The 13,973-nt window shown below is 46.0% G+C and overlaps 1 protein-coding gene across 1 annotated transcript; it reads left to right on the top strand.

The window, feature by feature from the left end:
* Positions 1-1,164: 1,164 nt before the first annotated feature.
* On the top strand, positions 1,165-12,681 carry LOC116947638 (peroxisomal membrane protein PEX14-like). The gene is made up of 7 exons (XM_032963618.2): positions 1,165-1,272; positions 3,250-3,369; positions 3,550-3,626; positions 3,983-4,073; positions 6,012-6,109; positions 11,842-11,909; positions 12,379-12,681. Exons 4-7 carry the CDS (start codon positions 4,049-4,051, stop codon positions 12,563-12,565), a joined length of 378 nt encoding a protein of 125 aa, XP_032819509.1. The 5' UTR covers positions 1,165-1,272; positions 3,250-3,369; positions 3,550-3,626; positions 3,983-4,048; the 3' UTR covers positions 12,566-12,681.
* Positions 12,682-13,973: the final 1,292 nt, after the last annotated feature.

Below are 13,973 nucleotides of genomic sequence, written 5' to 3'. Positions count from 1 at the left end.
GGGGAGGAGAGGGTGGGGGGGAGAGGGTGGGGGGAGAGGGTGGGGGGGGAGAGGGTGGGGGGAGAGGGTGGGGGGGGAGAGGGTGGGGGGGGAGAGGGTGGGGGGGGAGAGGGTGGGGGGGAGAGGGTGGGGGGGGAGAGGGTGGGGGGGGGAGAGGGTGGGGGGAGAGGGTGGGGGGGAGAGGGTGGGGGGGAGAGGGTGGGGGGGAGAGGGTGGGGGGGAGAGGGTGGGGGGGAGAGGGTGGGGGGGAGAGGGTGGGGGGGGAGAGGGAGGGGGCGCGGTGGGGGGGAGCGGGTGGGGGGTGCGCGGGTGGGGGGGAGGGGGGTAGCGTGTGGGGAGCGGGTGGGGTTTGGGGGGGGGGGGGGGGGGAGAGGGGGGGGGAGAGGGGGTGGGGGGGGTGGGGGGGAGGGGAAGGGCGGGGAGGGCGGGGAGGGCGGGGAGGGCCGGGTGATGTCCTGCCAAATACCTGCATAGGTTCCGGCTGGTTCCAAATCCGAAAAGTAAAATCTTACCAGGTGTAGCTATAGTGAGAAGTGAGATGTGAATGACAAAGATAGAGAGATAAGAGATGCCATGGATGCAGTGAGATATGAGCTGTAGATTCAATGGCGATGTAGGGCTGGGTATCATCAGAAGAGAACAATGGTTTCAATTGAACCGGGTCCAAGTCGGGCATAACAGACGAACCTCTGGCAATACTTGATTTGTTACGCGTATTGTTGTGGATCGATGGATTGTGAGAATTGACCTCAAATGTTACCACCATTTACTTTGGCTCTCTACTTTCATTACGTTGTACTGTTGTGAACACTGAGGACACCACATGGCTTACCAATAGTTTCGATTTAAAGCTTTCGTGACTGCAAGGATTCATCTTCTTTGGTTCTTTCGGTAAAGTCACGTAAAATGAGAATAAAATAATAAATTGATTATTGTGTTATTTCATTTTATCAATTTATTATTTTATTCTCATTCTACGTGACTTTACCGAAAGAACCAAAGAAGAAGATTACCAATAGTTCTGAAACATGCGGACAGTAACATAGTTCATTTATTTGGTATAGCCCTGTGAGCCATTCGGCTCTTGAATCGGGTGCAACCGCAACAAACAAAAAAACAGGCTCTCACTATTAGACCTTACTCCAAAATATTGCGCGTAAAGGGGGTGTTTGTGGTTCTGTGGACAGGTTGATACAGCCTTCAAATTCCTGAAAAATCCACGAGTGGCTGGAAGTCCTCCAAATATACAGAGGGCGTTCCTACGCAAGAAAGGTGAGTGTCACGGGAGGCTCGGGTGCGAGAACCCAGGGCCCATGTGGGGTCCTCCAGACCCTTGCTCTCCATGTGTACAACATTTGTGAAACCAGGACGTCTTAGGGTATGTACCATGAGTGGGGTTGCGATGGTGAGATCCGCCTTCCGAGATTAGGCGTCGAGACAGGTGGAGTCTGAGTTCACTTTTAATAGAGCTCACCCCTCCTCCAGGATATTATAGATAGGGCAGAGTGCCAGCACAACCCGAACATCCTGCTCCACCTAACACACCGACGCAATTACACTCGCACATATACAATTACAAACTCGTGCTCAGCCAGTTTGGTACAAAGCTTATCGGACACTAGCCGACGTATTAACAGTGTAAAATATGAGTAGCACCACGCTGGTTACCTCATGATTGTAGATTTATCCATGCAAATACCAGTAGCCTGATGTTAGCGTTACCTACATTTTTGGGTCAAATTGACTCGGTCTGAGACTAGGGAAGCCCCTAGACAACTAGCTGTGACTTCTGTACACCAGCTAGAAGTCCTGCTTACACATTGCTCACCCAAAATTAGTTATAGGCACATTCAGTTCCACACCATTCTGTGCAGCCATCACCATGTGCCTACAGTTACCGCTCCTGTGTTCATTTGTCAGTGAAAAACCCACGGTTCATAACAAGCACTCTCAGTACCCTTAAGTACAGCTCACATGCCCGCCTATAACCACAACGCTATGCTGCACAAAACTGCGGCTCTGAAGCCGCATTCGGCTCTTTTAAGTACTGTTTTGTGACGTTATTTATTAAAGACCAGAAAAAAATGGCTCTTGTCATTTAGGGTGCCGACCCCTGGTGTAGTTCCATAGTTCCATAGTTCATTTATTTGGTATAGCCCTGTGAGCCATTCGGCTCTTGAATCGGGTGTTCGGTTCGCTGCGCGTGGCGCTGACGTTTTTTATAAATACATAAATACACCGTTTAAAAATAAATTAATTAATGCGAACCGACACACCTGATGACGACCGTTTGTGTTATGGTCGAAACGTCGTGAGAATTTTTATTGTTTTATATATATTTTATTATTTTATTGTTTCCCTTCAACGTGACTTTACCAAAAGAGCTAAGAATATTGGGGATGTCACTGTGCGATTTTCCTACGTCGTGGACGGCACTGGGTGGGTTGCTGTGTGAGGCCGGTTCTAGCACAGCACGGCATGCGATGCACCGTCATCGCGTACACCCTGTAGGCGGGTGCAGTACCAGCCCTAGTGGGGCTTGGTGAGCGCTGGGATAGCGCGGGCACCACACATAGCGTGTAGTGCGGGCTCCCACAAGGGGGAGTGTGAGAGTGTCGGCCCAGGGGCAGGGTTGCCCCGGACCATGGCACTCTTGTTGACCCCGTAGACACGTGATCTGGAGTGTCCACAGAGAAGGCCCCAGGTGGGGGGGGGCTAGTGGATTATCACGTGTCCAGGGAGAGCTCTCGAGGGGGATTGAGAGGAAGCTAGAACGCTAAAGAAGGCAGGCGGGGCCGAGGGTGGAGCGGCCCTGACCGGGAGGATATAAGGTGGGTCCCTGAGAGGAGCCGGGGTCGCTGCATTCTACAAGCTGTGAGCTCTACGTCCTACAAGCAGGAAGCTCTACAGGCATCAGCACGTGGCCGGGACCCAAGTGAGGGTCAGACCCTTCGTAGCTGTAACTCCTCCATATAGGGTAGTTAGCTGGGTGGTCACCACCATGGGCTGTATCTGGTAAAGGGGCAGTTACCCCTTTGTGTTAACGTGTTTATATTATAATCAATGTGTTGCCTCTAAAGAGAAACGCCTGCGACTCAGTTGGACTCACTACATCTGCGAAAACCTGCATGTTAATGACCAGTAATTAGCAAAATTCTACGTAGGATATTGGATCTCACTGTAAAAATCTTAAACATTCACACGATGTACATCTCACTTCTGTGTATTTTTGTTTTTTTTTGTGTCTAGGTCTGACAGACGTGGAGATAGAGGATGTGTTTCTGCGGGCTGGGGTGCATGGAGGAACCAGCCTCGCTCATGCGCAACATTTGGCCCAGTCTCCTGCAGGACCACCAGCATCACGGCACTGTGAGCGGAACCTTCTGTCACGACCATTCCACTTGGCCTGCACCCACAGGGCTCTCTCAGAGTCCTTGTGTTGTCAACTCTACTTTGATTCTGTCTCTGGAACTCAAAAACGTATGAGAGCCTTGAGAGTAGCTATCTACTTGTTGAATCTCATGTGCTTACAAATACTTTGCTCACCAGCTTGGCGCTGGAGGGACGTAGGCGCTCTGTCAGCTGTCATTGCAGCTATCGGCTTCGGCATCAACCGGCTGTACAAGGCATGCATAGAGCACGAGCACTTGCACTCATGTGAGGCTGTCGAGATTAGAGGCAGGTATCCTACGTAATACACAACACATTTGTGGCGAATGTTATACGAAGCATACAGAGCAGGTATATTTACTATGTGTGAAGTTATCCATTGTTCAAGTGACATATTTGCAGTGAAAGTGTTATTTACAAAAATCATCCACCCATATTTCATATTAGCGCAAGGTACAATCATCTTACGTCATCTCGAAAGATTAATTTGTTCGCATTTTGTACAGGAAAGATAAATATGAGAATTGTTTACTGTCTGCAGCAATGGGTGTCTTGCTTCTGTGCTAGTATCGACCGACCTGTGTGTGCGTAGTGGCTGGCGGCTGTTCGTGCTGCAGAAGCCCAACGTCTCACTGATGTGGAATCCACTGTCTCTGCAATGGCCGCTTCACTCACCCACGCTGGTGCGTGCATAAGCATAGCAATGCACAATTGTGCATTGCATCCAACCGTTAAAGCGCTTGTAATTCACATTTCCCTACAGTAGTTGACATAACCATCATCAGCTATGTTACTCTACTGCTGGATGAAGGCCTCCACAAACCGTCGCCATGCCTTATAGTCCTGCGATGCGAGTCTGTCTAGCTCCTGTACTCAAGCTGATCTCATGGCTTCATCTCCTCCCGGCTGTGTTCTTTTCGTGGCCATTCTGACATGTTCTCCCCGAGCCCTCTAACATTTTTTACAGGTCAATGTGATGTGTTAGGGTTACGACGCTTGTTTACCCAGGAAAGCCTCACTGAGGCCTAGTACAGGTATCCCTCGATTTATGAGAGGGAGCCGTTAATCAAAAACACATGTAAAATTAAATTGAATTAATTGGAATGGATTTTCCCATAAATTTAGGGATGTGTTTCATTCCAATTGTATTCCTTAACCTAAAAATATTACATAAAAATGGTATCAAAGGACATAAATATTTAATTGATTAAATAATTAATTTAAAACTAAATAATTAACTTTAGAAGAAGGATCCTCTTGAGCCATTCAAAACCATCACCTTACCCTACATTGCGAGGGTCACAAAAAAGATCTCCAAAATCCTGAATAAACACAAGATCCTGGTCCGATTCAACACAGTACATAAAATCCATGATCTGGTTCCGCCTGTAAAAGATGTGGTTCCAGACATACAGTACCCGGGCGTCTACAAACTAAGTTGCCTCTGTGGTAGCAGCTATATTGGAGAAACCAAACGACATATCTCGGACCGCATCCGTGAACATAAAGCAGACTTGAAACACGGTAGGACGAACACCTCAGCCGTGGCAGATCACTGTTATAATTCACTGGGCTCACATGACATTGACTTCTCCAAGACGGAGGTTCTCTGCAAGCCATCCGGCTACCATGAGGGATTCGTTCATGAGGCTATCCACATATACAAACACAGAGACAATTTCAACCGAGAAGATGGATTCCGGTTTAGTAACCATTGGAAAGACGTTATAAACCATTTCGGTTCTTGATTGATTGTATTTTACGGTGACTTTCAGACTGCAGTCCATTCGCTGGCACTGCCTCTTAGTACCTTTCACACGACGGTCAATAGTATAGTTTATAGCATTTTGTATAATAATACATAGTATAACAGTGTAATGTTTAACATAATTCATAAGGCAATATATAGTGCCATAATTCTATAGTGAATATACAGCAGTGTGGTATACAGTAGGGTTAGTAGAATAATACATAGTGTAATACTACAAGTCTAATACTTTATAGGCTAAAGTATAGGGTAGTGTATGGTAACGCATTGTATAATTCATGGGTGGGGTTTGTCTATGGATACGATATTATACAATGTAGTTTAGATTGGAAGATATACTAGTGTAATGTATAGTAGTCTAGTTTATAGCATAGTTATAACGCAACAACTCAGGTGTCTTTCTCTGTGCCGTTTGTTCTCCCTCTATTCTGCTTGGGTTTGCTCTGAGGTCTTTGATTTGTATGTATGCATTTGAACTTCTTTCACTCCGTTCATAGCCAACCGTGCGAATCGGATTTCCTCCCATTTGTTATTAATTGACTGAAAACATTTTAGAATAAAACCCAAATGCAGGAGCCTGAAAAGAGTCCTATGCTTTGCTGGCTTTATTATTAATATCATTAATAATTATAATTGGTATTGGCCAAACATGGCAATGATGAAAAATCACGTGCAAATCACTTAATTGGGTTTACACAGAGCAACTTTGTTCCCGACATGCGAGCACTTGGCAGGACCCTCCTGAAAAAGAGTATTGAGATCCAATGAGGGTTTCCAGGGTAAACAAGCGTAAATGAAAATAAATGCAATAACACTATACATGTGGCTTAAGATGTTTGTATAATGTGTTTAGTGACACAACTACAGACAAGTGTCGCAGGGACCCACGAGCTTTTGTCACGTCAACAAAAACAGTTGGAGCGGCTGACAGATGACACCGCTGTATCCAAGGTAAAACGTGCGAACACTCATCGTATGAAAGAAGGTGGTGAAGTGGTAGCACTCGTCCCCTCACAGCAAGTATGCGCGTGGGTTTGATTTGCTACTCAGGTACATTTCTGCGTGGTGTTTGTATGTTCTCCCTCTGTTCTGCATGGATTCCTCCATTTTCTGTGATGTCCTCTCATAATGTAATTGGTAGTGGTCAGAACGTGGCAGTGCTGAAAAATTACCTGCAAACTACTCAATTGGGATTATACACGGCAGCATCATGCCTCCTACTGTGAAAACTTGGCAGAATCCTCCTGAAAAAGAGTCTTAAGACTGAACCTTTCTTGAGTAAAGTGTAATAATCGACGTATCTATTCCCTACAACCTTTGGCTGCTAGACCACCCAGATTTTATGGCCTTCCAAAAATCCACAAAGTAGGTACCCCGCTCCGTCCTATCGTCTCCACCATTAACTCATCCACCTACAAATTGGCCCGATGTCAGCAGTTACATTGGGGAAACGAAACGACATGTCTCGGACCGCGTTCATGAACACAAGGCAGATCTGAAACACGGTAGGACCAATACCTCTGCCGTTGCTGATCATAGTTTTAACGCTGTGGGCTCACAAAATAGATTTTTCCAAGACGGAGGTACTCTGCAAACCTACTGGCTACCTTCAGAGATATGTTCATGAAGCCATCCAGATATATAAACACAGACACAACTTCAACTGAGAAGATGGTTACAAACTGAGCAATCATTGGAAGGACGTTATTAACCAGGTAAAGTCTTAACTGACTGTGATGTTTCCATCGTACCTGCCTATGTCAGCTGTTATTTCCGACTCTCTGTCTCTCTATGCCTCTCTCTTAGATCTCTCATGCTCACGTGTCCTTTGCATTCCACTCCCATGCCTTTAAATTACACTCATGCTCACATGTTCTTTGGATTGCACTCTCATGAACACATGTCCTTTGGATTGTGCTCTCATGCCTTTGGATTACACCACTCTTTGTTCTTACATTTGTTGTATACGGCCCTTTTTCCACAATTAATATCCATAAGAATATTTACGGATGCATACACCTAGATTTCTTTTTCCTTTCTTTCGTGACAAACAATATATATTTTTTTTAATGAATCAAACCCGTAAGCCAGAAACACGAAAAACCATATGTCGGTCATAAACAGGCCATTAGTAAATAAAGAAATAATAAAACTCTCGAGGCGAGGATGTTAGCAGCTATCTGCGAAGATCTCCAGATGAACAAGAGTTTGATGTGCCCTAAGGGAGGTCACGCAGAGGGAAGCCCTCCGCAAGCCAGAAATGAGGACGCCCACGGGTTAAACTATTTTTTTTTTTAAACAACAGTTCAAATTTAAAATGCAATAACAAGAATAAGCTAAAGTTAGCGGTCCTAACGCTCACTCCAATTAAGAACAGGCCACCAGACACATCAGTGAATTATTATCCAATGATTAATTCGCTATCAAATGATTTTCACCTTTAATACTTTTACTGTTAAAACAAAGCTTGGAGCAAGAATACCGAGTCACATCAAAGGTTATCAAGAAGGAATGAGACAACGAGCAAACTTGCGAAAGAGTTTAAACAATATTCCAAGCAACCCCGACCACCTTTTGTCTCTCTCACAGCGCGGAGAAGCAGGAATTACACCTTATCACAAGGGGCCATCTGGAAAAGCCAGCCTGGTTTGATGAGGAGACGCACCCACCCCACACACGGCAACCAGGCAAAGAAAGTTTTAAAGAAAATTGCAAAATAATATTAATAATAACAACGTGTTAACCTTACACGACATTCCATTATAGAACCTTATAGAACCAAGGGATATGGATTCCAACAATCAAGAAATGGACCTCTTAAACTCAGGATGATAATTATTTTTCTTTTTAATAATTCCATCATAACAATTCGAACCTCGGTAAAACCGAGAGGTGTCGGGAAGACGTAGTTACAAACACGAGTCTTGGCGAACATGGGACCAAATGGTATTTGAGAAAAATAAGTCGAAAGTATAAAGAGGTGCTCCCGACCACCTTTGTCTCTCCCGACCACCTTTGTCTTTCCCTGCAGCACGTGATAAAATGCATACGCTCGGAAGAGCATCTTCACTTGGAAATAAATCAAATACTATGAATCACAAGCAGGATCATAACTGTGTATGATAAGATACCAACTGTGATGTGAAATGTTAAACTTAAAAAAAATCTTAACTATTCCTTTGTGCGTCGGAACGCGTACGGAAAAGGGGGGGGGGGGAACCCGCCCCTCTCTCTGGGTGGAGGGATTAGACAACCAGACGCCACCAAGATGAATCGAGGTGTCTGTTGTCTTGATGTTTATGGCTTGAGGAAAGACCCGAACAGGACCGTGTCATAAATGACACACACACAAACACACACACTGACACACGAACCCCCCCACCACCGACACACGAACCCCCCCCCCCCACCGACATACGATCAGATCAAAGATAGCTCCACCTCGTGAGGGGGAGCCGAGAAGGAGAGAGATTTTTGGCATAAAAAGGAGCCGTTTCAGCATTGAAATCAGCTCATCAGCCCTCGGGGCAAACTCATCAGCCCTCGGGGGCAGCTCAACAGAAGAAGACTCATCTCAACTCAGCTCAACAGAAGAAGACTCATCTCAACTCAACTCAGCAGAAGAAAACTTGACCTGTCGCTCGCGAGCGCAGCGTCAGATACTACAGCAGCGGAAAGAGCGCGCGCCGGCGTAGCTCATCCAGCAGTGGAGGAAACTGCTGTCAGCGAATCAGCACGGGCGCTTTCGCGCATCTTCAAGGAGAAAGAGCGCGGCCAGCAACGCCAAGCAAGAGCGTGCAGCAGCTCAGCCAGCAGTGGAGAGAAACTGCTGTCAGCGAACCAGCACGGGTGCGTTCGCGCGTCTTCAAGGAGAGGGAGCGCGCGCCACCAGCGTGCCATCAGCACCAGCATCAGCACCAGCGCGTACCAACAGCGCGCCACCAGCGTGCCACCAGCACCAGCGCCACCACGAGCGAATCGTGAGCCTGCAATCTACAACCGCCGACGACGGAGCACCAGCGCGCCGCTGCGGGCGTGCTTCTAACGCCGTCTACCAGACGGTCATCTCAGCTACAACAACGCATCTACTCGTTCACCAACGTCCGTCGAGTCCGAACCAACTACTGAAAGAAGAATCAACTGATACGTATGATACACTGCCCCCCACTACACACAAACCAGACGTCTGCTTGACGCAAAGAATCGATTCCGAACATTGGCCTACTCTTTCACCACTCATACCATTCCACACACACACACGGGTCATTAACAAAGCCTAAAAACCTCAAGCCATTGAACCATCCGTGATTGTGGAAACATCGCAACGACCGAGTGAATAATCCATCGTTTTTAAGAGTGTTCATAATTTTTCTCTGTAATATTGTGCTGGGGCTGTACTTCTAACCGCATAAATTACCAACTGACCCATTAACAAGGATTAATTCTTGACTCCTCACCACGGAGCGCCGCTCGCGGGGTTGAAGAGCGGGTTCAACCGGTTCCCTGTCAGGGGTCTGGCCACAATCAATTAAAAGATTGGCCCGAGATAAGGATCTCAAAAGGAAACATCGCCACCCATTGAGTCGCGTTGAGAAGTTGATTAGGAATACCTGAGTCGTTCGTTAATATTTGTCTTTCTGCATAATCTTGCCGGTATCCACGAATGAAATAACGAATTCAAACGCATATTTGTGCCTCCAAGAATAATACTGGTTGGAGTGCCCTGTCAACGAGTAGCGTTGCATAATAATCAGTCATCCTATTGTTAACAACGTGACAATAATCGCATTAAGGGCCGCGCATGATCAGTGACCGAATGCTGTTTTGTGTGACAATTCAAGTAACGAAGCATTGTGGCCATCGAGTGGTGTTGATAAGGCAATTAGAAGTATTACAGTCGAACGCTTTAAATTCATAATCGTTATGAATCAATGAACGAACATCAACGTGGTACTGTGCTGACGATTTCAAGCATAATAACTTCGCATATCAGAATGTATTAAGGATTGGATACGAATCAAAGACCAAGTGCCGTGTTGTGTAATCATTCAAGAATATGAAGATATCAATTGATAGAATAGTTCCCATGTTTTTAATCTCTCTCTCAACAACCGATCGATTGCGTTACGCGTCGGGAATTAACCACAGGTGCCGCTATCGAGGTGAAACAACGTAATCGTGATGGTATCATGTTCACGCTGTGTTGAAATTCCAAAATCCCGAGATTGAGTTTTCATATTATCCAAAAATTAAAGTTAGCTAGAAATAAAATTGATTAAAGCAGAAGGTTTGTGTGTGATTCTTCCTGAAATTCTGCATAATATTGTTCTGCGTATGAGATCTGAATCCTGGGGACCTATCATAAGCACACTATCACCACACATAATCCATAACACACATAATTCGTAATCTTCAATCGAGAGTAATCGTATCCTTATCGATAATACGGAATTAAAGAGCAGAGTCGAATCGACTCTCTCTCATTCACGCTCACAACGCCTGCGTCACTGCATACGATTAATTGCGTTATTCCAATTCATAACACAATCCTCGTCACCGAGGCTCGACCTGATAATCCATAACGACCTGCATCATCATAACCACACCCACTCGCATAAATTAATACGATTATCTCTCGAATCAGCATAATTTATGCGCATAATTACACTGATTAACATAATTTCGGATAAATTATGCAAATCTCAAAGTTCATTTAATTTTCATTATTTTCATCAATTTTCATAACACCTATACATACAACACATTAACATGCTAATCTCTCACATTAACATAGCCACTTCCATGCCCTCGTCGAGGAGGCTGCTCTCCGTTCTTACAGTTACATGCACATTCTTGGATTGCACCACTCTTCGTTCTTACATTAACATGCTAATCTCTCACATTAATATAGCCACTTCTGTGCCCTCGTCGAGGAGGCCGCAGCTGTTATTTCCGACTCTCAAAGTCTCTCTCTCTCTCTATGCCTCTTAGATCTCTCATGCTCACATGTCCTTTGCATTGCACTCATGCCGTTGGATTGCACTCTCATGCTCACATGTCCTTTGGATTGCGCTCTCATGCCTTTGGACTGCACCACTCTTTGTTCTTACATTAACATGCTAATCTCTCACATTAACATAGCCACTTCCGTGCCCTCGTTGAGGAGGCCACTCTCCGTTCTGAGTTACATGCTAATTTCTCACATTAACATCACTAGCACCGCCCACTTCTTTATGACCCTTGGGCTACACCCATTTCAAACCTTTTAAAACAGTCTGCCTCAGCAGCTCATGCTTTCCCACCTGATGATGGACGTTTGTGTTGCACCCGAAACGTGATTTATTTTATTTTATATCTACATGACTTTACTGAAAGAACCAAAGAGTATGGATTCCTGCAGTCACGAAAGCTTCAAATCAAGAAAGTATAAATAAAAATACTCAGCAATGAGATATACATGGAACCGCCTGATGTTTCCGTTTGCCAGAAGCCTTCCAGCAAAATTTACCCAGACACGCATATTTTACACTTCCAATATTAATGACTAGATTCCTACATCTGTCACCACCCTCAACCACTGTATGGGCTAGGTGTGATCTGTACCTGCCTTAATAGGTGCTAACTTGTCTAAACATTTTATGGGGCTAAACTGGGGATTGTTGTCTTTTCATGTGTGTGTGCAGGCCAGTGGTCCATTGCTTGCAGATCTTCGAACAGAAATAGCTTCTATTAAAGGTCTCATGCTGGGGAGGTATGTTGCCAAACCTCCCGAATGTTAAGAGCAACCCAAAAGTGGCTGTTTCTTGATGCAGTCCTAGCCGCACACGCGAGCATCTGCAGGAGTGTGTCGATGGCTGCCGGAATGAAAACGAGGGCTTCGTTCACGCACGCCAAGTCTGGCTTTCAAGGCGGCCCTCGCTCCGTGTTGATGATTAATTTACTGTTAATCCGCTTGATCAGCCAGGAGAGCGTCATTGAGACTCTCTTTCAGGAGGGTTCGGCCAAGTTTTTGCATTAATAGTCCATGTTGCGATGCGGAATCCCAATTGAGTAATTTGCAGGTTTTGCATTGGGATGTTTAACCAATCCCAGTTACATTGTTTTTTTTTATCTCTGGTAGGAAACCCATGCAGAACAGAGGGAGAAAATACAGACTTCACATAGACAGGCGCCCACATTGTTGAGGTGTTTACACATTGCTGTTTTCGTGTCTCACTCAGAAAGCAGTTCCCGTGTCCCCCGAATTCAGCAGCCATTCTGCCGAGCTGGCAGCTGGCATTGAAGCCATCTACTTCGACTGAAACAACAATTTCTTCAACAATGACATCTCAGGACGTCAACGCTGCAACAAATAAAGAGCAACAACTGCAGCCAAGGGAAAACACCGACACTTACTGGAAGCAGTGAAAATGTCAGCAGCAGCGATATTTCACCCATAAGTCATGAATCAGGTAAACAAGCATTATTTAGCTTTTGCACTGTTACTGTCTCACAAGGCTATCACGACGGCACTGTGTTTCACAGTCTGCAGCAGAAAAGGGGGGCAAGCCTCCAACTGCAACTTTATAAACTGTTGCAGTTGTCTCCAAGGTTCCATGAGAGCTCCAAGGTTATTTGAAAAAAACGAATGTCATTTCTTCACTTATTGCGTCACCCTTGTACAATCACGAGTTAATATTTATTGCAAAATTAGAATGCAATCCAGTGTCTACGTACAGCGGTGGCTCGCAGCCTCTCGATGCGCCCACTGTCAGTCAGTCCTCAACACATTGTGGACGACCGTGCACCAAAGTGTTTTTCAAAGTTAAAACGACTGTGCTGTGCAATGCTAATTAAAACGCCATTAAATTGATTAGCTCGTTCTTCATTGACGAAGTAAAATCGGTGTGCAAGGGCAGTAAAACACGATGGTGTTTTGTGAACATAATCGCATCTGCAACAGTTCTGCAGACCACATACCACAGCTCTGGTCACCACTGCTGTCGAGGATTTGTAAATTGGATTTTTTTTTAAATGGGAAGTCTTATGGTGACAACTAAATCATTCACCTCTATTGATTTTAGTGGATGTGTAGCGTCGGAAACACATAGCACACGCCGCCCTATGTATACTTACCTGTAGTTGCGGGCATGGGTCTGTAGGGGGTGCCACCCTGAGATAGAGCCGGACCGTTCAAAGGGCCGAGTTCCCCCCACCGACCCCAGATGAGGGGTTGGGGGGTTATTCCAGAGTCCCTGGAAGGTTCCAGAAAGGGGGCGGTACCGGGGACTCTCCGCCCCCGAGGTGGATATAAAAGATGGACCTCAGGACGGCTCGAGGCATTGCTCTGAAGACGAAGGCTGAAGACCAGCAAGGCTAGGACCCTGGGGACCCCGGGACCCGACGTCCTTTTAAGGGCCGGGACCGAGCGCGGGCCAGTGGTCGAGACCCGCACCTTGGCTGGGTCAGGTCAGCATAGCCTCCCCTAGGTCACCCTTAGCCGGAGGACTCAGAGCCCGTAGTCCCAGTGATAGGGCACGTCAGCCCAGAAACCATACCTCCCCAGGTCGCGGGGGTAAAGGGCCTTGTGTTACGATATTTCAAATAAACTGTGTTGCCTCAAACTACGTCTCCGTGGGAACCCACTACAAATGCAAGGGGAGTCATCGTCTTAACATGACAAGGTTGAAGCTTCTTCTGAGGAAAATCAAACAAGCAGATAAAACGAGTCCTTTGCAGATCTCTCTCGAGAATAGAAAAGGTGTTTCCTCTGATATGTCTTTGCTACTTATATTCCCAAGGGCAACGCGTGATTATATCCACTTCCTGGGGGCTG

This window comes from Petromyzon marinus, chromosome 30, assembly GCF_048934315.1.
Source record: "Petromyzon marinus isolate PM22_M1 ecotype Great Lakes invasive population chromosome 30, UKy_Petmar_22M1.pri1.0, whole genome shotgun sequence".
NCBI lineage: Eukaryota > Metazoa > Chordata > Hyperoartia > Petromyzontiformes > Petromyzontidae > Petromyzon > Petromyzon marinus.
This window is presented reverse-complemented; position numbering and strand designations above follow the sequence as displayed.